This window comes from Fusarium falciforme, chromosome 9 (genome assembly GCF_026873545.1).
Source record: "Fusarium falciforme chromosome 9, complete sequence".
Classification (NCBI taxonomy): Eukaryota; Fungi; Ascomycota; class Sordariomycetes; order Hypocreales; family Nectriaceae; genus Fusarium; species Fusarium falciforme.
In genome coordinates, this window is record NC_070552.1 from 1,832,789 (window position 1) to 1,859,371 (window position 26,583).

General features: G+C 53.8%; 8 protein-coding genes and 1 pseudogene across 9 annotated transcripts, besides 1 other annotated feature; 4 read left to right on the top strand and 5 right to left on the bottom strand.

The window, feature by feature from the left end:
• Positions 1-505: 505 nt before the first annotated feature.
• Positions 506-1,027, top strand: NCS54_01143800 (Hypothetical protein; the record flags this gene model as incomplete). The annotated part of the gene is made up of 2 exons (XM_053156714.1): positions 506-535; positions 764-1,027. 2 exons carry the CDS (start codon positions 506-508, stop codon positions 1,025-1,027), a joined length of 294 nt encoding a protein of 97 aa, XP_053012689.1.
• A 192-nt stretch (positions 1,028-1,219) lies between these two features.
• NCS54_01143900 lies at positions 1,220-2,223 on the bottom strand (annotated as a pseudogene). Its single transcript has 2 exons — positions 2,079-2,223; positions 1,220-2,022 (listed from the first exon to the last, which is right to left on the bottom strand).
• Positions 1,220-2,223: a sequence feature.
• A 483-nt stretch (positions 2,224-2,706) lies between these two features.
• NCS54_01144000 (Hypothetical protein) lies at positions 2,707-2,936 on the bottom strand (the record flags this gene model as incomplete). The annotated part of the gene is made up of 3 exons (XM_053156715.1): positions 2,707-2,728; positions 2,790-2,826; positions 2,891-2,936. The coding sequence occupies 3 exons, from the start codon at positions 2,934-2,936 to the stop codon at positions 2,707-2,709; spliced, it is 105 nt and encodes a 34-aa protein (XP_053012690.1).
• Positions 2,937-3,557: 621 nt separating this feature from the next.
• On the top strand, positions 3,558-4,703 carry NCS54_01144100 (Hypothetical protein; the record flags this gene model as incomplete). The annotated part of the gene is made up of 2 exons (XM_053156716.1): positions 3,558-3,577; positions 3,641-4,703. 2 exons carry the CDS (start codon positions 3,558-3,560, stop codon positions 4,701-4,703), a joined length of 1,083 nt encoding a protein of 360 aa, XP_053012691.1.
• A 345-nt stretch (positions 4,704-5,048) lies between these two features.
• NCS54_01144200 (Hypothetical protein) lies at positions 5,049-8,389 on the bottom strand (the record flags this gene model as incomplete). Its single annotated transcript, XM_053156717.1, has 5 exons — positions 5,049-5,884; positions 5,939-6,045; positions 6,101-6,661; positions 6,721-6,836; positions 6,887-8,389. The coding sequence occupies 5 exons, from the start codon at positions 8,387-8,389 to the stop codon at positions 5,049-5,051; spliced, it is 3,123 nt and encodes a 1,040-aa protein (XP_053012692.1).
• An 806-nt stretch (positions 8,390-9,195) lies between these two features.
• NCS54_01144300 (SH3 domain-containing protein) lies at positions 9,196-13,175 on the bottom strand (the record flags this gene model as incomplete). Its single annotated transcript, XM_053156718.1, has 2 exons — positions 9,196-13,050; positions 13,101-13,175. The coding sequence occupies 2 exons, from the start codon at positions 13,173-13,175 to the stop codon at positions 9,196-9,198; spliced, it is 3,930 nt and encodes a 1,309-aa protein (XP_053012693.1).
• Positions 13,176-15,304: 2,129 nt separating this feature from the next.
• NCS54_01144400 (Hypothetical protein) lies at positions 15,305-17,348 on the top strand (the record flags this gene model as incomplete). The annotated part of the gene is made up of 4 exons (XM_053156719.1): positions 15,305-15,356; positions 15,412-15,479; positions 15,542-15,709; positions 15,762-17,348. 4 exons carry the CDS (start codon positions 15,305-15,307, stop codon positions 17,346-17,348), a joined length of 1,875 nt encoding a protein of 624 aa, XP_053012694.1.
• Positions 17,349-18,005: 657 nt separating this feature from the next.
• NCS54_01144500 (Decapping nuclease) lies at positions 18,006-19,620 on the bottom strand (the record flags this gene model as incomplete). Its single annotated transcript, XM_053156720.1, has 9 exons — positions 18,006-18,175; positions 18,234-18,533; positions 18,593-18,763; positions 18,824-18,924; positions 18,974-18,981; positions 19,050-19,077; positions 19,131-19,162; positions 19,218-19,460; positions 19,549-19,620. The coding sequence occupies 9 exons, from the start codon at positions 19,618-19,620 to the stop codon at positions 18,006-18,008; spliced, it is 1,125 nt and encodes a 374-aa protein (XP_053012695.1).
• A 1,283-nt stretch (positions 19,621-20,903) lies between these two features.
• NCS54_01144600 (Hypothetical protein) lies at positions 20,904-26,219 on the top strand (the record flags this gene model as incomplete). The annotated part of the gene is made up of 4 exons (XM_053156721.1): positions 20,904-21,287; positions 21,344-25,075; positions 25,126-25,326; positions 25,377-26,219. The coding sequence occupies exons 1-4, from the start codon at positions 21,054-21,056 to the stop codon at positions 26,217-26,219; spliced, it is 5,010 nt and encodes a 1,669-aa protein (XP_053012696.1). The 5' UTR covers positions 20,904-21,053.
• Between the last annotated feature and the right edge of the window lie 364 nt (positions 26,220-26,583).

The following is a 26,583-nucleotide window of genomic DNA, read 5'->3' on the forward strand; positions in this document are numbered from 1 at the left end:
CAGGGGTTGCTTGCTCCCGGCTGGAGAAGGAAAAAGCTGGGGTTTTTTTTCAACTGACGTGGTTGATGATGTGTAATGCGTTGTCTGTAAGTGCTTGGTCATGATGGTGATGGGGCTGGATGAGGGCTTAGACAGAGTAAGCCACGGCGAGTTATTGAGAGAAGATGGGGTCTTGGGGGCTGTAGAATATGTTTATGAATGTTTTATATTGTCTATAAGGGCCAATGGCAAAAAACAACCGAGTTTTGGCTGGTTTTTATTTCATTGATATCATGAGTTGTCGTGGTCATGATTGTTTGTGGGGTGGGGCTATAGGGTAGTTGGTTCGAGTTCGGGTTGGAATAGCATCATGACTGAGACTCGATCACTGTGATAGGGGATGGACAGTGATTTAGTACCCGGTTATGTATGATGTTTGTCTGTGTATATGTGTGTCTGGTTTGTGTTGTTTCGTATTCATCAAGGCCGCTGTCGAGATCGTCAACTCCCAGCTGACGTTTACACCATGTCTGACAAGCTGTCCTTCATCCATCGTGTAACCAGTATGATGATGCAAACGCCCAAGATGAATTGCCGAAAAGAGACAATAGAAATACCGAAGGTATCACCAATATCTGAATCACGTCCAACAAGCCCTATACCTTTCCGAAGAACAGCTCTCCTCCCCTGACTCGAGACATCATCAATCATCTATACCACACATATCCATCCCACCACACCCAGCATCAAACCCGAGAAACAGAACAACAACAGACAAACACAGCCGGCTATGTGCACCCTCATATACCGCAAGTACGACTGCACAAAGTGCCAGCGCCGCGTCCGCGATGACAAGTGGATCGAAGAGTGCGAGCGAGTCAGGGCCGGTCGCAAAGGCACATGCGAGGCTAAGTTTGAGCACGAGACGAGCTACGTCCCCGCTGACGAGTGCATCGTCTGCGAGATGGAGAGGAGGAAGAGGGAGGAAGAGGAGGAGAGGCAGGCTGAGAAGGACGCTATGGAGCAGTCCGGGTGCAGAACGAGCTGAGGGGGTGGACTGCTTGATGAATGAATGAATGATGAGATTGTAGTGGCTTATGAGCGTTGTAATCATCCCGAGAATATCCAGTTCTTCTTCCAGTCTATATCTAATCAAGCGACATTTCAGTTGACCAAACCCATGCCATATTGTACAGACCTCCCCAACGCCATACCATGGATACCAAACCATACCATGCCCTTAAACCCACCGCGGCAAGTAATACTTGACATTCTCATACACCAAAAACGTCACCCACGTTGCAGGCATAACCCTCACGACTCCGGGCATCAACCCGCGGTAGAACCCCCTCAGCCCGTCCTCCTTCCAGATCCTCACCACGACGCCCCTGATGCCCCGTCCGAACCTCTCGTCGGCCTCGTAGTTCTGCAGCCGGCTCCGAAGCACCTGATAGGGATACGTCACGGCGCCGGCGACGAGCTTCGCCGCACTCGACAGGGCAACCGTCGCCTCGGGCGTCATGGGAGCATCCATGGGGATGCCGTGCCTCTCCTGCCGCCGCGCGTAGTACCACCGCTTTGCCGGCTCGTACACGGCGAACTGCACCGCTCCGTGCGACACGCCTATCAACGAGACGCCCAGCCCTCGGTACAGGCCACGGATGCCCTCGGTGCTGAGGATGGAGCGGGCGCCCGAGATCATGGAAGGGTATGCGCCATGTGCGCCGCGGTCAGAGGACACCATGCGTGTCTTGAGGACCCAGACGGGGTTCGTCAACGCCGAGGTCGATGCGCCGGCCAAGGCGCTGGCGACAAAGTAGTCTCCCGCTGAGGGGTGACCGCCGGGTCGGCTGTGCCAGGCGGCGAGGGCGCGCTCGAAGCGCGACTTGAAGAAGAAGAAGGAGGCCCAGCTAGAAGCATTTCCGACGAGGTTGGGCGTTAGACCACGGTAGAGAGAGGCGAGGGGTCTGGGGTTAGACGTCAAGGAGCGGAGGAGCGAGACTGTCGTAGGGCGAACGGCAGAAGACGCAGAGCTGCGGTAGACTGAAGAGAGTTTGTCAGTTATAAATATTCATGTATGTACAAGGGAAGGGCCTTACTTTGCATGCGAGTCTTGACTATGTCGAGAGGATGCACTACCAAGGTCGCGACGGTGCCGGCACTGAGGCCGGCGATGGACTCGATGGCCGCGGGGGAGAGACCCGCATGGTTGAAGTCGGGCATATAGTAGGGGACAAGTTTAATCTACAAGAGACTGTCACATTTTATGAACAAGATCAAAATAGAGAGAGCGTTGTTGTTGAAGATGGCAAGTTTTTGATACTAGACGTGGTTGACATAATCTTTTTTTTTTCTGCGGTCCGGAGCGGAGCTATCACGGAAGCTATGCCGAGCTTCGACGTCACAAGGCGCCTTGTTTCGGCTTCATGAACCAAGACGCCGATTCACAAGGGAAACTCGGATGTGAAAAGAATTAAGAGTGGTTTTTTCCTCTTCTCGTCCTGGACTTCTCGGGTCCTTCTCTCAGCATGATGCATGGATTTCATTTCGTACAATCAACCCCTCCTTTCCCCCCTCCCTCTCAAGCATGCGTCGGATTTCCCGGCCATCGATTATACACGACATAACCCCAACGCCCGTGAATGCTGGTGGTTTGCTGCTTCAGATCCTTTCCTCTTTAAAAGATAATGTACATTGTAAGGTTTGTTTATGGTGTTTGCTCTTTGCTTAGGAGAGAGGGGAGAGGAGGCTGGTCGGGACATGTTAGTGGGATATTCAGATATCAACGGTTCGTGGGGATTTGGGCATACCGGATGACTGAGGGTCGAGGCTCGCTGCGGGTGTAGCCTGTCGAAGGAAGTTAGTCTTGTCGTCGGGGTGAATGCATTTCGTTATTCGAGCGTCTTCGTACCGAGGTAGAGGATCAGAGGAAGGTAGCCACTGGAGAAGTCAGTCATATTGAACACTGCAAGTAACAATAGAAGAATCAACGTACTAGTGAATGGCGACGCGAGAAATGTCAATGAGCTTGGCAATGCGCTCCTGCACAACTCCATTAGCGATGCCTCCATACCCATCCTCTCGAGCTATCGCATACCTTGGACTCTTCGGAGAGGGCAAACATCTTGAAAGCGGACTATAGTCGAAACAAAGAGTAGAAACCTGAAGAAAGCGGGCGACGAGATAAAATCTCCAATGGGCGCAGGAAATCGTTCAAGGACGCTCGAGGCTGATGGATCGCAAAGCGGCGGGCGTTGGATTGACGTTCTCTCTCCCCCAAAAATTTCGGCCGGGTCCTGGAAAAATGTTCCACCTCCGAACTTGCGCGGGCAGGGCGGGTCAACTTCGGCAAGCCACATTCTTGAAACCTTTGCCTCGCTGTGGCTTGTGGCTGGTGACAAGGCTGATGCCAACCTCTGGCCAAAATTTCCCCCAGAGGAAAGCTCCCCTCAGGATTAAAGGTGACACCAAGCTTCACCACCATCATCAAAAACTCTGGATTTTCTTGCTTTTGCGCTCTTTTATCCAGGGATTTTACGAATCGCGAAGGAGTAAGCTCCTCGTTACAAACCGTCATCATGGCGCAAAATAGGCATTGGTAAGTCACGTCACCCAGTCGCAAAGCTTCACACTCTCTCAAAAGCTAACGCGCGCGCTCCAGGGAGCAGGACAAGGAGGCGACCGTCTACATCGGCAACATCGACGAGCGCGCGACGTCGGCCATGGTGTACGAGATAATGCTCCAGATGGGACCCATCCACAACATCCACATGCCGCGCGACCGCGTCACCCAGACGCACCAGGGTTTCGGCTTCGTCGAGTTCCGCACGCCCACCGACGCAGAGTACGCGGCCAACGTCATGAACGGCGTCAAGCTGTACGGCAAGTCGCTTCGCGTCAACAAGGCCAGCGCAGACAAGCAGCGCGCCGCAGAGGTCGGCGCCGAGCTGTTTGTCGGAAACCTGGATCCCATGGTGGACGAGAAGATCCTCTACGACACCTTTAGCCGCTTCGGTCCGCTGCTGAGCTTGCCCAAGGTCGCGAGGGAGGAGTCGGGTGCTAGCAAGGGGTTTGGTTTTGTCAGCTTTGCCGACTTTGAGAGCAGTGACGCTGCTATATCGAACCTGCACGGCCAGTATATTCTCAGCAAGGAGGTATCGGTGCAGTATGCCTTCAAGAAGGACGGAAAGGGAGAAAGACACGGTGACGAGGCCGAGCGAGAGTTGGCCGCCCAGGCCAAGAAGCGCAACATCGTCCCCGAAGCCCAGCCTGTCCCTCAAGCGTTCCTTCAACCACCACCCGCCGCAGCTCCCGCGCCCCCAGCTGGCTTCGATCCGACTTCCATGGGTAGGATGCCCATGGGCGCTCCTCCACAAGGCATGCCTGGTGGCTTCGCTCCTCCGCAGCGCGGTCCATCACCGTATAACGCTGGCGCCGCTCCGCCTCCGGGAGCACCTCCTCGCGGCTCGGGTCCTCTACCCCCGGCGCCGTCTGGCTTACCTGCTCGGCCGCCTCAATCACAAGCCGGATTCACCAACCCGGCCGACTTCCACCCCGGCAGCTTCCGACCTCCCTCAGGATCCCCCGCGCCCCAGGGATACCCGGCCGCTCCCCCGCCCGGTTTCCAACCTCCCCCACAAGGTGCTCCTGGCGCTCCGGGTGCTCCTCCTCCGGGCTTCATGCCTCCCCCTGGCTTCCAGCCGCCTCCTGGATTCCGTCGGTGAACACACTCCTCTCCACAAACATCACAAGGACCATGTCTTGCATAATATTCTCTCATCTGAGCTTTAAAGACTCGACCGAGTCGTAGACTCCATTGACCAGACCGTTGTTACGGTCAAACAAACGACCTCGCGTCGTACATCTAATTACCCCTTAAACCACCAAAGGAAGAGACCATGGACGTCCATGGTCAGGTATCGTACAGACCTCCTTAAAAAGACCCCTCCCCCGAATTGGTATACAAATCATCAAAATGAATTCCTTCCTCTCTTAAAAAAAATGCGGCCAAATACCATGCTCCAACGCCGGATTTTGAACCTCCTCTTCTTACCCTCCTCCCTACCTATTCAGCAACGCCCTGAAAATGCCTGCCCTGCCTCCATCGTCGCCTTCTCCCATTCTCGAGCCGCTTCCTCATGCTGGCCCTGAACCTCGTACGACTGCGCGAGCATGCCATCTGCGACACTCTGCCATAGGACGTTGCCGCTGCGATGCGCCTGCTTGGCTGCCGCCAGTGCGCTCTTGAGAGCCTGCTCGCCAATGACGTTCTCGAACAGCCGGTTTCGCATGATGGCAAGCGTCACGGCGGCGCCCAGCACATTATTAGTGGACTTGGACCCGCCCATGGCAGCTTGGATGTGTTGCTTCTGTTGGTTGAGCTGCTGTGGAGGATCCGTGGTGATGGCAGCCATGACGTTGTGCCAAGCCGTGCGCAGATCGACATTGTGATGGCTCGAGCAAAGGGGCTGCAGCTGCTCCATCAAGTCAAGGGTCTCTTGGTCATCCCGCTGCGAGTGGTGCTGCATAATCCAAAGCCTGTTGAGGCCGGCAAGCATGGCCAGCTCTCGATGCGCCGCCTTGACGCCGGTCCCGCGCTGAGCAATGTCGAACGAAGGGGCTCGGAAGATGTCGAGGGCGGTCTGGAGGTCTCCTGTGCCCTGGTGATAGACACCAGATAGGTAGATGGCTAGTAGCCTGAGGATGCCCTGCGTGGATGGAGTAATAAGAGTTTCAAGCTTGACGATGAATTGTTTCACCTTGTCCCATTGGCAGTGACTAGCCGTGAACAGGCCGAGCAAGATGTTGAGGTATGCTTGAGCCTCCATGCGCCATTCGCGTTGTTGAATGGCCTCTTGTAGTGAGACAGAAGGACCATAGCGAATTCCGGCAGTAGTGTTGTCCCCTGCCAAGATTAGATTAGCGTCCGCTCATTGCTTTCAACATGAATGTCACCTACAAGAATCAAGAATCTTCAGGCCCTCTCGCCAGAAATCGGAGGCGGGTCGACGAACAAGTTGAGATTGAGATGTCTTGTGCAAGTTCGCCAAACCGCTAAAGGTGAAACTGACTCCTAGTTAGCCATATACAAGCAAGACAACATGTCCAAGGATCAACTTACACAAGAGAAGTCAGCTCAATCTTGGTCATAAACGACATCACCAAGTAATCCACAGGCCCGGCATCTCCATCTCCATGACGGATAATGGCGGCTGTATCGCTGCTGATGGTGTGCGCCGTCGAGGGCTGCTTCTTGACGGGGATGAGAAAGTCCGACTTCACGTTATGCCAGTCGCCGCACTCGTCCAGCCGATTCTGCACCGCCCGCATCTTCTGGGTCGTCACGTCTGGGCTCTGATGGTTGATGCTCGAGGCGAGGTCGAGGAGCAACATGAGCATATCGAGCTGCATGATGTGGACCGACGGGTCAAACTGGAACTTGGCTGCCTGGGCGATGCACTGCTGCACCTTTTCGATGCTGCCGTCTTTGGACGCCTTGAGGAGGGTGAGCCCTTCAAGGAGAGAAGCGAAGGCGCTGATGGCATTGTCACCGCGTGAGTTGGCCAGGACCTGGATGGAGCGGATGTTTTCGAGGGCGCTGGCGTCAGCGGTCTGGCCGACTTCCATGTAGAACGAATTCTTCAGTAGCCTGAACGCATATGCCCAGTGTACGTGTTTATATCTGAAGAACCTTTTAGTAACAAAGATCTGAGAAGTGGGCGTTCGTCTGAGACAACTCACGTCTCGCAGTCCGCGATATGGCGGTCGACGGCTGTCAGGGCAGCCTTATGGGTTCGCTGGAACAATAGCTTCAACTGGATATACTGCATACAATACTTAAGATCAGACATGCGGTGCTGTCACATCGGTTAGTTGTGTCGAGCTGGGACGTTGAGGCTGCACTCACCTTTTCACACAGGGAGATGCCCTTGGCGAGCGCTGTCTCAGCCTCCATCAAATTCTCCGTCTCTTCTAACAGTACAGCGGCGTATCGTAGTCGCATCCTCGCCTCTTGACGGGGGGATAGCCGGCCGCCCTGTAATGATGCCTCCAAACATGCCAGGCCCGTGGATATCAGTTTCTGGTACTCCTCTACGTGGGTATCACTCAGAGACATGGCGACATCGTGGACGGAAGCGCGAGCCTTGTCGAAGCACTCCTCGGCCACCGCCACCATGATATGGACAGTCTCCGGCGGTCGAGCCTTTGGTGTGGTGGCCGGCGACTTCTTGGTGAGGCTCGGAGAGCGCGCAGTCAGAGCCGGGGAGTTGCCAACGGACGAAAGCGGACTGGGTTTTATTCGAGGTGTGGCAGCGCCAGGCCTTTGTTGGTGTGTTTGAGGTTGTGGTTGAGGCGGAGGGAGATGTTGAGACTGTGGACTTCCCAGCATCACCTCCATGGGTGTCACAGTGATAGTGTCCTGTTGCGGCGGCTGAGCTTTGGGGGGTTCATGCCTTGAAGAGCTCTGTAGGTTTCCCATTGTGACTGGAGGGAGAGGTGGTAGTTGTTGAATATCCTGCAAATTCACATAGTGCATTTGCTGTGGTTCAGGTTGGGGAGGTCGGTGATGCTGCACAGGCTCGGGAGTAGGCTCAGGAGCAGCATCTTGGACAGGTCGCTGGGTAGTTTGTTGTGGCTGCTGCTGAAAGGACTGAGGTGGTGGCTGTTGAACGGGTTGCTGCCGCTGCTGTTGTATTTGTGGCTGAGATTGCTTTCGAGCAGGTTGCGGCGACGGCTGGGAGACGGGTATTTGAGCCTGCTGCTGGACATGGCTCTGTCGCTGTTGCTGGTGCTGATATTGCTGGCGCTGTTGCTGCTGTTGTTGTTGTTGCAGATGTTGTTGCTGTTGCTGCGTGTACTGCTGGGTCTGCTGTTGGGGTTGCGGCAATCGATATCCTTGGCTCTGGGGAATTGATGGTGTCCTCTGTCGCGGTGAAGGAACCTGACTCTGTTGTTGAAAGCGCTGCTGCTGCGGCGAAGCGACAGGCCGCTGATACATCTGCTGATGATGCGGTTGCTGAAATTGTTGCTGGAACATCATGCCCTGACCCCCAGGCGACTGTTGCTGCTGTTGTTGCCACACATTAGGCGGCGGGACATACTGCGCGGCAGCTGCTTGCATCTGATGCCCTCCAAACGCCTGGTTGTTGGTCTCGTATCCCTGATACGCCGCCGTGGGCATCCCCCCAAACTGCGCCATCTGCTGCTGGGCATGTGTCGGCATATATGACTGCTGCCCCTGCTGCTGTTGCTGAGGCATCGAGTAGAACTGCTGCTGTTGTTGTGGACTCGAAAACTGTTGATATCCGCCGCCGCCGCCGACGTATGACGGAGATGAATTCATGCCCTGTGTCGGCAGCGGCTGCTGCTGGCCCTGCTGGCCCTGACCGTGATAGGGCCTGTAGCTCATGGCCTCTCGCTCTCCGTGATGCAGAGTGGTCCTCGTCTCTCAGCATCCGATATATGTCTCGTCGTCGCGGGGCGCAGGCCGGCGCGATTCTGCTTCATGACATGGCGCTCTCGCTCCTACTTGGTTCCTCTCTGCTCCTTCGGGTTCCCGCTCCCGGTTTCTCGTGCGTGCGTGCGTGCGTGCGTCGCCTCGATTCGTCGGACCGTGTCGGCTTGCGATTCGCGACTCGATTTCGTTCGATCTCTTGGCCTCGTGTCTCGTCGACTTTTAATGTGGTTGGTTTTCGGGCGTGAAGGACGGGAAACACGAGTGCGACGGGTTGGATCCCGTCGTGTCGCGGGGCATCCTGATTGGTCGGATTTCAATGGCAGCTGGGGAGACTATTTTAGACTATGCATAGGTACGGACTTGAGTTGTGACCTCAGCCTCAACATCAGGGGTACCTTTCTCTTCATCTCAACAAAGGCAAATGCAAACTTCAATTCTATCATCTTGAATTCATGTTTAAATCTCATTGTACAAATACTCAAACATTGGCTGAAAGATACGTTGTTATTATGCCGTCAAACATGAATGTTACTTTTCATCAAGAGCCCCCAAATGCAAACAAAACCAACAAAATCAAGGCCCATGCTCGTTTCTATACTACCTCGAAAATCTTCAAGATATTCGATAACGTCCCCAGCGCCAGGGCATGCAACATCCCCATCGGGTATTAGAATAAAACAGAAGAAAAGAAACGCGCAAACTCCATCAATGTCTTGCCTTGCTCATCCATCATAAGCATGTTTCCGTCCAGAGCGCGCTCAACCCATGCAGACCCATTCAGCGAATACACACCATCGTGCTGTGCGATCTGCCAGCACGAGGCCTCTCCATACACCCTTCTCTGAACACTTGATGATTGTCTCCCAGGTGCCGCCGTCACTAGCGGTCCCGCCACTCGAGAGACTTCCGCTTCCAACATGAATGCCCCTACGATCCTCCTTTCTCATAAGGCGCAGGATCTTTCCTCCAGGCGTCTGAATCGCGAGCTTAGCAGGCTTCTTCCCAGCCACAGTTCCCGTAGCTGAGCTTGGGGTCGAGCCACTAGCACTCGAGGCGTTGATGCTCAGCGCGGAACCAGGTCGGGCAAATGGGACCGGGCTTGTGCCTCCTGGGTTTGATGAGGGCGTCAGGGCAGATCCATTCGATAGCGAGCTTGGATGTTGTCTGATGGCAAACACAAACGTGTTGTTCAGCGCCAGTCGCTGACATTGTGGCTGAACCACGTAGATGTCGTGTCGCTGTGCATGGGGAGTAGGATGCCTCGTGACAAACTCGTAAGGCGGATTTTCACCCGTGTGAACGATGGGCAACGCAAACGCCATCGGATGCGGGATGTCCTTGATGCTGTGCATCAAACCTCGCTTGCCCGCGTAGATCTTCAGAGTCCCCTGTCCCTCGTCTCCTGGTAGAAGGGCCTTGATGGTATATCGCTTAATTCCGTTGAACCACTCTGCCTGAGCCAGAGCCCTCTTCTTGACAATGTCGCCGCTCTCAAACACATCTCCGTCAGAGTCTCGCGAGTAACCTCGCACCTCCACCTCAGCTGCGACTTCGACATCAGATGGAACATTGAACTTGATATGCACCATTTCCAAGTCCTCGATGCGGGTCAGAGCTGTGTTATAGTCGACCATCTCGATCTCGTTGCGGAAGAAGGGCGCGCACGCACACGGCAAGTTGAGAAGTGTCTCATGCGCAACCGGGGGGACGATGTGCTGCTGGCTGTGATGCTCGGGAATGTGAGTCCAGCAGATCTCCAGCGGCCTGGTAAGGAACCACCAAGAGTCAGCCGAGCTGTTGCTGGCGCTCGAGTAAAGACCTCGCCGGGGATATGAAGGGCTGGCGACGCAGCAATCGATCATACGCCATTCGTTGTCCACCAGGACAGCGTTCCACCAATGGTTGGGTCGAGGCATAATGTTGATCTCAGACACCTCCCCAGGAGTCTTGAGATAGCCTCGCACGACCTCACAGTGAATGCCAACGGCAGAACACATTTCCATAACCAAAACAGCATACTCCTCAGCACACCCTCTCTTGGCTTGGATCACCCGCCGTGTATCGATTTCTTCTTCAAAATCTTCCTCCCAGCAGATCCTTTCAGATACCCATGTGAAGATGGCCCGTAGGCGCTGTACGTCGCTTCGATATGGGCGGCAGACGTAAGTGGTAGCCAGCTGGATAGCCGTTATGGCAGGAGGAAGGCCGCTAATGAAGCGTGAGTTCTTGTCGACCTGAGATAGGTTGATGGCCCCATAATTGATGGGCTCGGGAACCGGCTCTCCATCTACGCCTTCGTCTCCCTCGACACTCTCGTAGAGCTCATCGACGGGATTCAGAGCCGGGTGGTCCATCATTTGGCATCGTTCTCGGCGCTCAGTCAACTCTATTGTGCTGAGCGAGTTCGAACGGTTCACATCACGACGAACCTGGACCCAATCAACGCCACCAGACAAGCCCATTTCAGTCGCAATGTCTCTGCTAGAAGGCGCGCTGCCCAAACCACCCATGGGAGAGGATCCTGGTGGCATCGAACGGGCAAAGGGCGATGACTTTGGAGAGTCGATGCCCATTCCACCTGACACAAGTCCACCTCGGCTGCTGGCGACACCGGTCTTTGCAGTATCCAAAATCTTGCGGAAGATATTCCTCTTGGGAGGTTTCGGCTGGACAAGTCCTCCAAGTCCCAAGGCTGGATCGTCATGGAAGCCAACCTGAGTCTGCGGCCGTTGCAGTTGCTGAGCAGGGGCGTCACTGGCATGACTGCTGTGGTAAGTGACTCCAGTAAAGGGTGAGTCGGGTCTATCATTGTCCGGCTCTCTCAGTCCCAAAGCACTCTGAGCACGGTTCCCGGACCTAGCAAGACTTCCTGCGCTGGTTGAGCTGAAGGCACCTGCTGAGGCTCCACTCCACAGAGTCCTGGAACTGCTCTGGGTCGAAGAACTGCTATTGCTCTGGTTTCCGGAGGAGGCGTTGGTCGAATTCGTCTTGGTTGTTAGGGTACGGGCAACGCCTCGACCGATCTCATAAGCTGACTTGCGAGCTCTCAGCTTTCGAGGTGAATCGGCAGACCGTCCCATCGACGACTTGGGCCGTTCAAAAGGCACATTCTTAGGGGGCGGCGGAGGCGGAAGGTCGTCGATAACGTCCTCTACTCTCGAACTTTGCCGGTGCAGCTGTTGAAACTGCTTCTCCATGCGCTCGACGTAGCTGCTGAGTTTCTCATCACGGGAGCCGCTCTGATAAGACACCTCCTGTGAAGATTCTCCGCTCCACGTTTCATAACCTTCGTCTTGTTGCGCTATACCCATTGATGTTCTAGGTCTGGATCGTTCTTGCGTCTTCCTGCTAGAACGCTGAGTTGAAACCATATCGAATTGTTCCGGGGACCAGGGGTCGTGGTTTGGCTCTGGGGAGCCGCGATCTCCAGGCCTTCTCGAGTTACCTTCAAGGACACCCAATTGCTCTATTACCCCATCCATAGCCTCTCTGAGGGGCGAGGGCGTCATTCCCCCTGCAGGTGAGGGTGGAGCGGGAGACATAGCGCCAGGTGTGTACGCCCTGTAGGACCTGTCGTCAAAGGAATTCCGCGACCTATGGCTCATGTTGGGAGGTGGTGGTCTGTAGGAATTATTCGAATTTTGCCTTGAGCCAGCAAAGTGGTTATATGAGGCATTAGATCCATGGCGAGACATTTCAAGAGAAGTCCTCTGAAGATCCTTCGAACCAGCCCGCGTCATTTGCCTGTGAGGAGGCGGTGCTGGAGGGGGCGGAGAGTTATCCCGTCCTTGACTTTGATAGCTGGAAATTCGATGGAAGGATGGGACAGGTGATGGACCTCTGGAGCTACCGTAGCCATGGCTATGGTGCATTGGAGGAGCAGGAGACGGACCTCTTGCGCCATAGCCATGAGGAGGCGCAGGCGAAGGGCCTCTTGAGTGGTAGCCGTGCATTGGATTTGGTGACGGAGCTCGTGAACCGTAGCCGTGTGATGGTGCAGGAGAAGGGGCTCTGGGGTTGTATCCACGAGGAGGCGCAGGAGAGGGGCCTCGTGAATGATATCCGCGAGGAGGAGCAGGAGATGGAGCTCTTGGATCGTAACCGTGAGGAGGAGCGGGAGATGGAGCTCTTGGATCGTAACCGCGGGGAGGAGCAGGCGATGGGGCCCTGTGATCGTATCCATGAGGGGGGGCAGGCGATGGTCCTCGTGAATGGTAGCCTTGAGGAGGAGGAACAGGCGATGGGTCCCTCTCAACCTCGTGCGTGCTGGGTGCGAAGGAAGCACCAGAATCTTGTCGTACTCGGGGTTTGGGAGTCTCTTTGAAGACCTCGGGCTGCTTCGCGCTGGTGTAGTGAGGAGCCTTGGCGTATGCCTCGAATGGCTTTCGAAACGTCCTCGACTTGGTGGGCGCGTTGCTTGGAGATGTGCTTGCTGGCGAAGGGACAGACTTGGTGGTTGGCCTGAATTCAGGGGGGAGGACTTCGACAAAGTTGGATGGGAACGATCCGACGGTTCTTCGATCTCGATATGATCTGCCCACCCACCATGAACCGTCACCAGCATTCAGGCATTCTATCAGATCCCCCTCGATGAATCCTAGATCGCGTTTCGACTGCGGCGTAATGTCAGCGGCAGATTGATCGAGAGTTAAATGGCACAAACCTCTCCTCCCCAAGAGTAAACAGCTCGACACCAGCATGGAAACCGCGTCGGCAACGGTGGTGGAGCCGGTGGCATCGTGAAAGAATGAAGGACTAGAGATGAGGCCAAGAGCTAGACAAGATACAAGGCGCAAAGGCTTGTCTCGAAGGATCGAGGCGCGTTAGATGTGAAGCTTTACAGGGCGACAGACACAGGCATGTCAAACAAAGCTGGTCCAGACACACAAACTGCTAAGACACCAAAAAAGAGTGGGAAACAATGAGCGTCGATGTGGGCAGGGTCTCGCGGTGACCGAGGACGGCGACGAATTCGAAGCAACTGCAAACGTCGTCGCGAACCGATGGGAGGAATGCAGCGACGAGACAATGGCCTTGTAATGAAGCGCCAGGTAGGACGGGATGAGAGACAGAAAATACAGAAGCGTCGGGTGGTGGGAAGAAATGATAGATGGGATGAGGCTTGAGGTCGCCTGTCAAAAAGTCGGTAGGCGGCCGAGGCGCTGGCGTCTTGGCCCTGAGCTCTGGCCTCACCGAGAAGTCTGGCCAGTGACAAAACAGAGGGGAGCAGTCGCCACGGCAACGGACGAGATCTGCCAGTTTTCCGGGGTGGCTGGCCAGCGCTAGCGGTCGTCCCGCCCACGACAGCTGTGCTTTAACCTGCTAGAGCGCTAAAACATGCGCTGAGACAGTCTAGCGGGCAGCCAACCGAGGGCTGGGCTGGGCGTATTCGAGCCTGGCGTGCCTGAGGCTGACGAGTGCGCAATTGACGGGAAGCTGGCCTTGCTGTGCCTGGGAGCTGGAGGTGAGGCTGCTGCAGCACCTGTCGGACCCCATCTCGACTCGGCCGGGAACCTTGCATGAATCATGGTGACCCGGACGCCTTCTCGCGGTGGATGACGGTGACTGGCAAGGGGATACGAGAGCTGACGAGCCGAGTGCGGAATGATGATGATATGGATGAGAATTATGTTGCACGGGATGCACGAAAATGATTTGCATTTGGGGCGTCTGCTCTTGGTTACTTTTTGTGAGAAGTTATTTCTTTTCTTGGGGCAACGCAGAATGACGGCCGCCACGACAAGTAGTGATGAGAGTATTATTTCTTTTGATCTGACCATTGATGGACCCGTCTCTCGGTGGTGTTCTCGTCCATTTCCCTTCTGAGACTTGCCTTTCGTTCTTGAGTAATCGTTGACATCAAAAGTCTCAATTGTTGGGCGCAGTAAGCGGTTGAAGGGGCAATTGGGTCTTGCGGTTCAGGTTAGGACCAACCTACCTAAGCCTTATGTGAAGATGGATACTTCCCCTACTCAGAGAGGTACATCCAGGTGATTAAGCAATTGTCGATAGATAACGGTGAAAGAACATTGCGCATTAATCGAGAGACACATTTGATGCGAGATAGCTCAAGTTATACATGGATTATTCGTAAATCGCAAGCAAAACTTGGTCAAGGTCATCCATTGTTTGTCCATGTTCGGCCCATTGTCTGGACTCCAGTAGACGGACATTAGGCGCTCCATAGCGCTAGGCAATGCGCCAGGGGATGCCCCACCCGCCTGTAGCGAAAATGACTGGGGGTCGAGTTCCATTCTCTGAGCACAAGCGGCACAGGTCATGGGGCCTTGCCTCCATTCAACCCAGGGCCCTGGGGAGGGCCGTCTTGGAGGTATGCGCCGACTGTATATAGACTCCACGACGCTGCATTCGCTCCAAAAGCCCTGGAACACTGCGTTGAGCTTGAATTCAAGATATCGAATTCAACAGTCAAATTTTCATCCATTTTATCATTCGCAATCGCCTCGTCCTTTGCCAATCTCCCCCGCCCCAGCTGTCCGTCCGTCGCTATCGAGCTGTCCCAATCGGGCTAATTGTAAACAAACCAGCGCTGAGGGCCTTAGCTTCAGGCTTCCCGGGGACCCTGGCGCCGCTGTCCTTGACAACCGTCGCTACCTTGACATTAACATTGCGAGTGCCCGCAGACTTTAATAAACGGAGGATCCAACTTTACTACACTCGCTCTGCGCCTCGACGGTTCTCGATTCATTCCTTCAAGACAAGATCAATCAATTCTCTCGCATCTTCCGGATTCAGCTTCATCCTCTGACTCTTTCGACGTCGTCTCATCCGCTTGCGCCCCTGCCCGTTTCTTAGCCACGCCGAAACCGATAAAAACGTCTGGGTATTGCATGACGTCAATGCAAAATGGCCGACGAGGGCGTTGCTGAACATTATCAGGTGCTTGAGGAGCTTGGCCGTGAGTCTTTAAGCGCCGGCGCCTTCTTTTGCATTTACTGACATTTCGCCTCCAGGGGGAAGCTTTGGTGTCGTCTACAAGGGAATCGAGAAGGCCACAGGCGAGACTGTTGCCATCAAGCATGTAAGTCCTTCTCGTCCTTGGTTGCCGGGTCCACCAGTGAGGCTAACAACCGCGCCCTCCAGATCGACCTCGAATCAAACGACGATGATATTCAAGATATTCAAGCCGAGATCGCTGTGCTGAGCACTTGCGCCAGTTCCTACGTCACCCAATACAAAGGTTCTTTTCTTCGAGGCCACAAACTATGGATTGTTATGGAGTATCTCGGCGGCGGATCCTGCCTGGATCTCGTATGTCTTCCCCGACCTGCGACTCGGAAGCTCAGCTACTGACAAGGCATAGTTGAAACCCGCCAACTTTAGTGAGACACACATTGCCATTGTCTGCCGTGAACTTCTCCTGGGTATCCAGTATCTGCACAATGAGGGCAAAATCCATCGAGACATTAAGGCCGCCAACGTCCTCCTCTCTGAGACGGGCAAAGTCAAGCTGGCCGACTTTGGCGTCGCCGCTCAGTTGACCAACATCAAGTCGCAGCGAAACACCTTTGTCGGAACACCCTTCTGGATGGCCCCCGAAGTTATTCAGCAAGATGGCTACAGTTTCAAGGCCGACATCTGGTCCCTCGGCATCACAGCAATGGAGATGGCCAATGGCGAGCCCCCTCTGTGCCATATTCACCCCATGAAGGTCCTTTTCCACATTCCAAAGAACCCTCCCCCTCGCCTGGAAGGCAACTTCAGTAAGGAGTTTAAAGATTTCATTGCGCAATGTCTCACCAAGGATTATGACCGTCGACCCACAGCTAGGGAGTTGCTACGGCACCGGTTCATCCGCAACGCTGGAAAGGTCGAGGCCCTCCAGGAGCTGATTGCCCGTCGCCAGATGTGGGAGGCCAACCAAAACAGACAGAAGCACCCCATCTACTACCAGGAAACTCTGCAGACCATGACTCCCAAGGACGAGCAACAGGAGTGGGTATTCGACACGGTCAAGTCGATCGCGCCGCCACCCAAGAAGCCCTCCGCTAAACACCACCGAAAACCCTCATCCATCTTCTCTGCCGAAGAGGCGATGCGGAAGTTGGATGTCAAGGACGGACCTCTGGGAGGAACTTCGCCCGCCCCGGCCACTGTTCGAAAGTCGACTGTCCGCCGGACACCATCCCTCGCCCAGAACACATCGATGCTGTCCAGTGGCTCGCCCCGATCATCCCTTCTCCCTAAGAAACCACTCCAGCCGGACATGTCCTTTGGAAACTCGGGATCGACTATGCGCCTCTTCCGAAGAGTGCCCTCCGGCGGCTCGGACCACACCAGGCCCACCTCTCCAGATGATGTCTTTTGCGATGAGAACCTCCCGCCCTCTATGGTGGCTCCTGTTGAGCCGTACGGCAAGGAGGCCGTTCTCGGACGTCGACTATACACCAAGGCTGTAGAGCCGTCGCTCGCCGAGCTGCATGCTCAAACTTCTGCGATGCAGAAGCGAGAAGCGCTGGCGAAGTTGTCGGATGCCTTTGCAGCCCTGGATGCGGTTGACCCCGAGGGAGCCTACCATCTCATGAGCAGCATGATGTCGTCCATGTCCCAGGATAACAAACTGAGCGCTGCTTTCCTTCGTCAGCCTGCCCAAAAGATCCCTGATGACGGCACGCCTCAGGGTACTGTGATTGTCAAGAGCTCCACCCCTGTGAGCAGCCCGTCAAAACTGATGATGAGCTCCAACAACCCTCATCTCCGAAGCCACCGACGCCGCCATGCTGATACGCCTAGCATGTACGAGAAGAACTTTGACCAGCAGAAGGGGACCATCGAGTCCAAGTATCCTGGCCAAGAAGCCAAAGCTGGCATGGAGCACTGCAAGCAATTGTCTGATGTCCTCTACTCCCGCTGGGTTGACAATCTTCACGTCCGGTGGCCTGCTGTCTAAGACAGAACCACCTACACTTTACGGAATCATGAGATAGCGCCATGGCACAGCATGAACGACTTATCACGGTTTGTGCTCTACCCAATTGTTGTACGATGTTTGTACTCCCCATTTTGCATTTGGCTGTGCTTTTCAAGCAGGGGATTGCACTGAGAAGGAAAAAGCGAGGCATCGAGGCTGATTCATGATTGATTGCATTTTCATCTTCATTTCGATGGCTCGGGGGATCCTGGGTTCGCATGGCGCTCATGACATCTTTGACGGCCTTACTGGGTTGGCCTATTATTTCTCACTTCTGCCACTTGCACATGTTGTCTGTTTTCTGCTATTTTGGAGCCAAGGCTAGGAGGCGTTACAAAGGCATTGCATTTTGACTTGGACTTGGACTTGGGATGGGATGGGAGGGAGGCATATTTGGCTTTGATTGTTTCTACTGGCATGGGCATTGGTGTGGGAATTTGGCACGTAGATAGATAGATATAGGCAGTATCTAGAATCACAAATCGAGTATCTGTACTCTGAGCATCAAGTTTGAGATGTAATACGCACGAGAACAAGTAGTGTGCAAGTGTAGGCTTGGTTTTGATTAAAGGGGGGCTGGTATTACAGTGTGCTGTGTTTGCTTGCTTGAGATGCAAAAACTCGCTCAATGCTGTGTTACGTTTCATCGCTTGGGCCAAGAGCCAGCTTGATCCTCCAGTTCTTGAACTCGTCAGACAGGATATCCCCGTGGCCCGTCTCCTCAACCTTGAACAGCTCGATAGTTGGCGACTGCGGGCGACGCTGTATTCTCCAGACACCCTCGTCGTTGATGTTCTGTGTTAGCCCTGGCGAACAAAGTTAGTTCGTCAAACGCTTTGTCTGTACAGGATGAAAGGGGCATACACTCGAGTAAAGTGGCGGCAAAGTTGACGCACATGTCGGCGTTCCACTTGGGATTCGGCTGGGCGTTGACCGTCTCGGGGATCCTGTGCGTCTCTATGTCTTGGGTGCTGACCAGGACACCGTCACGAGTGCGGAAACCGACGACGATTCGTGGGACGCCGAGAAGGAAGGACTGGATCCAGAACTTCATGAGCTTGCGGTTGAAGCCCTCCATGTCGCCGGGGTTTCGGATCTCTGCAGATGTCTTGAGCTCTACCCAGTTGATGGGCTTGCCTGGCTCTTCGGGCTTTGAATCCCAGACTGTCAGGGGTAAGTGAGTGTTCGGTCCAGGGAATTGGAAGGAATTGGAAGAAACATACTGGCATCGACTTCACCCCCGAGGCACATGACTGTTTTGCCGATACCTGTACGGACAACAGAGCAGTACTGGGATTTGTTGTTGACGATTTCATTCTCGCGGTTTTCGATAAATTCGCGAGAAGTCTCTGCCCATGGACTTGGCAGTGTTGAGAGCGTCTCAAACTTGTATCCTGTTACACAGCCATCAACAAATGGATCAAAAGAACTACTGATAATGGTGGAGCTCTTACCCCAAAATTGCATCACCTCCAGAGGGGGGCCTCTTCTGCGTTTGCCATTCCCTTCGTTGGCCCTTGAGGCGACCTTGTAGGCGTGATTTTCCTCAATGAAGCTATTGGGTCAGCGTTTACCTCAGCCAAAGGCTGGGTGATGTTTCTTACATGCAGTCCTTGATAAGGTATACATGTCAGTGGATTGAACTAGACGGGGAGGGAGAGGTTGTCATCTTGGGCATACTTGATATAGCGTGGCATTCATCTCGAAGCTGCGTGCCAGTCAGTCAGAGGACTGTATGTTACTGACGAAACAGGGGCTTACCCGTCCCTATCTTCAAAAGGTGCTGCCATGATCTGTGAGGCTATTAGCTTTTGGGGGACTTTTGAGAAACTGAGCTTAGACCCGAACCTTGGTCATCATGCCTCTCCAAGTGACTAGATGGGCATCAATCTTCTTGCCCGTCTCCTTTTCATGGGCGATGATGGTCTTGAGCAAGCTGTCGAGGTGCTCATCGCCGCTATCATCCTGCTTCTGAAAGGTGTCGAAGCCCTTGGAGAGGTCTGCGCCAAGCTGTGGCGTGTAGTAGTACTTGAGGGATGAAGCGTCCAGGTGGAACTCATGGTTGTCGTCATAGGAGAAGCAAGCAAATTCCTAGGGAACATGAGCATACAATTGGCTCCAAATGACGGTGCAAGTATATGGGAAGACCAGTGAGTAGATGGGGGACACGGATACATACCTTGGGTCTCTTAACAGCCTGGCTTTCGCCAGCGAAGCGGCCTATGGGCTGGATGGAGAAGGACGCCGACATGGATGGCGGCCAATGTCGTGTTCAATTAGGGTTCAAGACTGAAGATGCAAGGGCTACTTGGCAATTTAACCTGTCACTATCGAGATCGCCGAATCTGCAACAAGAAATGGCGGCGACAAAATGTCTCTCCTAGGATGCGTGTGAATGGACGAATGTGAATGTACGTGCTGAAGCTGGCGCGCGAGTGCTCCGGCCGGTCAGGGTCAGGTGCTGCAGAATCCACGGTGATACGCTACGGGGACGTGCAGCGAGTTGGCGGGCCATCAGTTTTAAGTGGCTGCAGGCACAGCGTTCCATGATCAGCCGCACTGGTTACCACCCTGGGGACCTGAAGAATAACCTTGAATAGAAGTGGATATCTAGCCGTGTTGTAGAATTCCAGGTTAGGTATGGTAGTAGTTGGCTACTGGTATCCAATCTGGAGAGACTTTGATGTTGAAGAGTACCCATACCTATCTATAGAGCTCTGTTACACACAACTCCTTCACTTCCGTCCCGTAGAAATATCATTAGGTGAAAGTGCAGCCAGATGAAGACCTCCACTAACTGACACACTGTGCCATCTTGATTCCCGCCCTCAACATGCCGCCAACGTCAAACGCATGGGATGGGCTGCCTTAGTCGTCGGTCAACAGCATATATGTGTACCCGAGCAAACAATCATACTGCATATCCATTGGCTCCGAGGCGCCTCTTTACCACTCAACCGAGTCTTGTAACTCAGAGCAGGGATCTTAATGGGTCAATCCCAATGCGCCAGTTCTCTCACGGTTGCCGGCATTCAAATGATTGTTCTTTGTCCCTCAAGAGCGAGCTCCTAACCTGGCGGGAGGAGGTGGGGTCGTGTGCACTGCACGGCACTTTCAAGGTGAAGAACAATTGAGAAGGAGAAATCCATTTCGGGTAAATAAAAATTCTCTGCTCCTTTCAAAGAAAACCCTCCGCTTAATCTTTCTTTCTTTCATCCCTCAGACATCTTCTGCGCAACCAAAGCAAATTCACTGTTCTCTTGCTGATCAATGTTCACCAAGCTCTCTACCACCACCATCACCACACCAAGCTCCCTTACAACCCACCCACCCGCTAAAGTCTGCCCCCACTGCCTCCCATCGCCCCTACTGGACCCTGAGCTTCAGCGAACTCCAGCAATAATCACGTGCAATTGGTGGGACTGGATCGCCTGTCTCCCCCCAGATCACCAGCCGAGCTCTCGTTGGCAGCCTCGTTATCATCGCCCGTCGCCGCGCGCGCGCAACCCCCCGACTTACACCCAGCGTTGATCGCTGAGCCTGGTCGTCGCGAGACCCCCATCGACGACCAACTCCCGCCGCAGCTTCGCCCTAGGCTGCGGCTTATACGACAGCGACCACAGCTCCTGTCGTCCTCCCTCTATCGCGCGACTAATCTCCTACGGACGCCGTACGATAGTGCCCATGCCCCGACCGCGCGGACGTCCCAAGAAATCAACCACCCCCCAACTCAAACCAAAACCGAAGCCGAAACAGAAATCCAAGACCAAGTCCAAAAAGCGAAGAGTGGCTGAGGAAGAAGGCTGGTGGACCATCCGCGAAGTTCTTGATGAGAGGGTTGGCAAAGCAGGACAAGTCGAATACTTGGTTCAGTGGGAGGACGAAATTCATACAGGGGAAAGCTTCCCTCCAAGTTGGGTTTGTCCCTCCGCAGTGTTGCTGATGTGTTGGCGCATTATACTAACAGCTTATAGATTGAAGAAGTGACCGACGACGCACTTCAGGAGTGGGAGGACAAGAAGAAGGCTCGTCAGGGGACCCAGGAGCCCATAGCCTCGGTGGAAACCACAGAAACCACGGAACCAGAGCGCGCAAATGCTTCACCCCTGACCCGACGTCGGTCTGACTCTTTTGACCCCAACCCGCGACCAACGAAGAAGGTCAGGGCTGAGCAAGCAATCGCAGGGTCTGAAGAACCTGTCCCGTCTATTGTTTCAGCTTCATCTGTTGATCTGGATGCGGAAAGCACATATTCTCTAACCGAGGACGATCTTGCTCGACTCCAAGCTCAAAGACTTGCCATTGTTTTCACTAAGCCCGACAACTTTGACGCCTCCGAGTACCAGAGTGTGAGCAACAGCCAGACCAGTTCCCATAAGATATCTGAACTTGAGGAGAACGACCAGCGAGCTGCATTTGCGTCCCAGTTAAACCAAGGTACCATCCCCGATTCGCAAGATCTTTCCGGTCACCTGTGGGCTCGCGCAGAGCCTAAATCTCCCTCTGTTGCTGAAGAGGTTGACCAGTCAGGGGCTCCCGCATCTCCTGAACTCGGATCTCTCCCGCCCGAACAGCACCAAGCTCCCACACCCCCTGAACCTTGCGAGCGTTTGGAACTCGAAGACTCGTTTGTACCCAGCCAGGAGGAAAGTTCCAGTCATCCCAGCACCTTCCAGGAGGGTCAATCCACACAAGACGACCTCCTGTCCAATAACAACGAGGCCATTGAGGAGGACCAGCAGGACGAAGACAGCCCTCTGCTTGAAGAGGGCAACCAGGACGAACAAGACTATCAGGACGACGAGGATACTGATAACTCCCCTATCGTGCTGGACCTCGAAAATATCTCTGACGATTCGACAATTTCCGATATCGAAGAAACCACCAGCATTCCTGGCGATTCCGCGCTCACATACGTTGATAGTGCTCCCGACAATCAGGACTCGTCTTACATCGGCAGTACCTTAGACGATCGAGACCCCCAAGTAGATCACGATACTGCAGTCGAGAGCCAAGGTCTCGGAGACGACCAGATCGCCCCTGAACGTGAACTCGCCCAGGATCAGGATAGTTCTGAAGACAATCAAATTGTTCAAGACGATCCAGAGCCTGCAGACGACGACGACACCCAGGACATAGAGGACCAAGGAAACACAAATACCGACGTCGGTAGATCCCAGGACACCCAGTCTCCTGTTGACAGCTCATGCGCTTATACCAGTCGAGCTTCCCAGGAGAAGCAGAGCCTTGAAGAGACCCAAGACGTACAAGAGCAACAATCGAACCGAGATCGTAGCCCTAGGGTTATTGATGACTCTTTGGACAGACAAGATTCACTGGTTGACCAAGCTGAATCCCAGGGTGCGTCACGAGTTTCTTGTCCTGAAGAAGACCTGGATACTGGGAACGATTACGTGCCTGAGCCCGAATCAACTGCAGTCTCTGAAAATTCTGACGACAGTCATTTCTCCAAGCCAAGCAACGAAGCCGGTGCAATTCCGCCTCTGGGATCGCTATTGTCATCCCAAGCATCCGGGCCAGGACAACAACCCACGCCGAGTTCCCGAGTCTCGATTAACTCTCTGATTATTCCGGACTCCCAGGACCAGTCGTTAACCACCCAAGACCAGCATCTTGTGGCTGCACACAGTCAAAGTTCATTGTTATTGTCACAGCCTCAAGTCACCCCGGCCCCATCGCAGATCGAGGTTGTGCCAGACTCCGTGACGACCAGTTCGGGAATTCCATCCCATCAACCCGACCAGTCGCAGTCAGGTTCAGTAGAGAGCCAAGCTTTAACAGAAAGTGATCGGACAAATCTAGGCGCCCAGTCCTTGACTAAAGCCGCGAACCTTGAACAGCCATTGGCCTCGAACGTGACATCCAACTCGCAGGTCTTCTTGGCCCAACCACGGCCGCTGCGCCATTCCTCTGAGCTTCCAAGCTCACTCTCCCCCCAAGCGTCCCGACCTTCTGAGCCCGAACGGCCTGCTTCTAGTCCAGGGTTTCGGGCACGGTCTCCGGACAAACCTCAAACTCACCAAGCATCGCAGGTGACCCAAGAAGAATTGGAAAGAGCACAGCCTTCAGAAGACGAAGAGTTTACGACCTGTCCTATTCAAGCTATAATCCGACGCTCGCTGTCTGGGGGGCCTTCGCTGCCATCTCAACCAGAATCCGACACAATGGATCCATCCTCACCCAGCCGGCGACAGAGTTCGGCAGTCGATGAGTTGAAACGCTACATAGACTTTGGCAAGGATTCATTTCTGACACAGGCCGAAGAGTCAGCAGAGCCTCCCACATCTTCAGAGGCGCCGAACCATGAAGGCCCTATGGTTACCACGGCAGTCCCGGAAGTCATGGTGAGCTCCTCCGAGTTGCCGATACAATCTCAGCCGACCTACTCGGTGGAACCATGGAAAGCAGAGGTTTTGGGCAATACACCAGAAGAACCAGCTCCGTCCATCTCGCCGGCGTCTATCATGGCCAACCCCAACCAGTCTGCAGTCGAGCGAATGCAAGAAATAGTAAACATGTCATTTGGCGATTCGGCAGGTTCTCTTTCACAGTCCTTGATTGCCCAGGAACCCGAGATGATGCCTCCAGGAACCATCTCTCCGGCTGCTATCATCAGGTCGGTCGATGCGGTTGAGTCGACACATACGTTAGACTTCTCGAACCAAGGTACACTGTCTTCAAGGATCGATGAGAGTTCAGGGCAGGAGATCACCATGGGACAGGTTCCTGACGAGCAAGAATCCGATGTCTCATCACAGTCTTCTCATCGGTATGAAAATGCCTCGCCTCATATCGTCACTCTCCCAATGCACGCAAGTCGGCGGCCATACTATGAGGCGATCATCGTGGATCACAAGAATGATATTCACGAGTTCGGTTCAATGTTTACCGAAGGCACGGATGAAGAACCTAGCGAGGCTCTCAAGGACAAGATTGACAAGCTTTTCAATCGCCTATTGAACATTTGCGACTATCCTCAGGACATCGTCGGAACCCCCCTGGAACGACTCCCTTCCCCTGATCTAGCCAAGTACTGCTGCGATGCCAATCCCAAGTTCAACTTTTTGTTTGAACTGTTGTCCGCCCTTGGAGAAAAGGAGACAGGAATCCTGATTGTTGCACGCAGTGCTGAACTCCTGCGGCTTATCTTTGCCGTCACCGAAACTGTGGGCATCGAGTGTTCAGCAGAGAGCATTGGAAAGCAAAGCGACTATCCATCAGTGACGAGAATCACTCTGGCGCTAACTACTGAGGAGTTCGATCCATACAAATTCGATGTTGTCATCGGATACGATTATGGCTTCAGCAATTCATCCATGGCCAAGCAGTTGTCAAAGGAAAACGTCCGAAAGCCACCGCTCGTGCTGTTGCTCACGACGACACACACGATCGAGCACATCGCACTACGCAAATCGCAAGACATGTCGACACTAGAGAGCAAGAATTCATTGCTGGCGAGTGTCATCCTTGCAAGGCGCTATCTGGAGGATCCAGAACGTGGCTACGGTGACCCGCATCAAGTCGCAGAGATCTTTTCGAATTATCTAAATGGCATCACCGATACAGTGAACTGGGAACCTCAAGGCATACCGGACGACGTACTTGATGTTTTTGCGACAAACTCTCAATCGCAATCCTTGCCTGAGGATAGGTTGACACCTGGAAACAACCTCAAGCGAAAACATGTAAGGGATGACACGAAGCAAGAAGACTATAGCCATTGACAGCTTCCTAGGATGATGATGACGAAGACGAGTATTCCAAGCGATCACGCATACTCCCTCTTACAGAGTTGCCAGTTGACACTCGAGATCCTCCTCTGACCCTTGCAATGCGGCAATTCCTCGAAAGCATCACACCTCGGGGGCAAGAAAGAAAGGACAACGACTCCATGATCGAGATACCCATCTCGCAGTTGGAGTCGATTAGAGAAAAGGTAAGTTTGCGCGCAAGGAACAGGTGATGTCAGGGGCTGACCATGACCAGCACGACGAATACAAGCGTCAAATTGCTTTGGGGCGAGGGATCGAAGTCGACTACAAGTCCGTCATCAACCGGCTTGATAAAGAACTCAAGGATTACAAACGGACTGTCAACAAAATCGAAAGATCAAATCGCACTGCCCTCCAAGATCGAACGATGTTTGAGAAGGAGAAGCAGAAGGCTGATAGCAATGCAAAGGCAGCAGCAGAGACAGCGGAGAGGGAGAGAAAGAAGCTGCAGAAGCACATCGAGGAACTCGAATCCAAGATCGCGCACTTGACAGCAAGCCCTGAAGCGTCGAAACTGGAAGACATGCTCAGAGAGGAGCAGGCTCAAGTGGAGCTTCTGACGAAGAGGCTGAGCAACGCTCAAACAACAAACGAGTTTTATCAACACCGCTACCAAGAGGTCGATGGCCAAGCCACAGAACTGGCGACGGAGAACAAGGAGCTCAAGAGTCGGCACGAAGACTTGCGGACAAAAGCATCCGATAACTTTAGAAAGATCCAAGAAATCAACGCCAGCCAGCAATGGGAAGCAATGAAGGACCAAATCAAACAACTCACAGCTCAGGTCAATGAGAGAGAGCACTTGTTGAACTTGGCCCACGAAGAGCTACGAACATTGCGGAATGGGCGTCCGCAGACTCGGGGGACTAGCGTGCCACGGAGCCCTCGCGTGCCCATGATGAGCCCACGGCCAGGTCGAGGTGGATTCACCGGTTCTGCTAGCAGAGGAACAAGCCCAACTACAGCGCCGAGTCATGAAGGCTTCATGGGACCCGGAGCCCAGTTCATGGGCCAGCAGTCTAGGAACGGAAGATGGGGTAATCATCTCCAAGATTAGGCAAGTTGACGACGATCGGAGAGGAGATGATTGAGTTAGAAGCACATGCAGGCTGGTCACGGTAGACGATGAGGAGCCGAGCAAGATTCTTTTTGTGTTAATACCACTTTTGTTTTGGAAGCGATACGATAGCATTTGGGGTAGCAAGGCAGGCAGGAAAGGAAAGTCAGAAATAGGACTGAGGATAAAGGGATACAGGGATGTACATATATCATTTCAGCGAGAACTGTTAATGAACGATTAACCGTTTGGCGAGCTTGAGCGTTGAGTTGTGTGAGAGTTGACAGTGAGATTAAAGCAGCAGGCATGTGGTCTACCGAATAAAAAAGTGGTCTGATCAAGGTGGTTGTTGTAAGCGAATAAG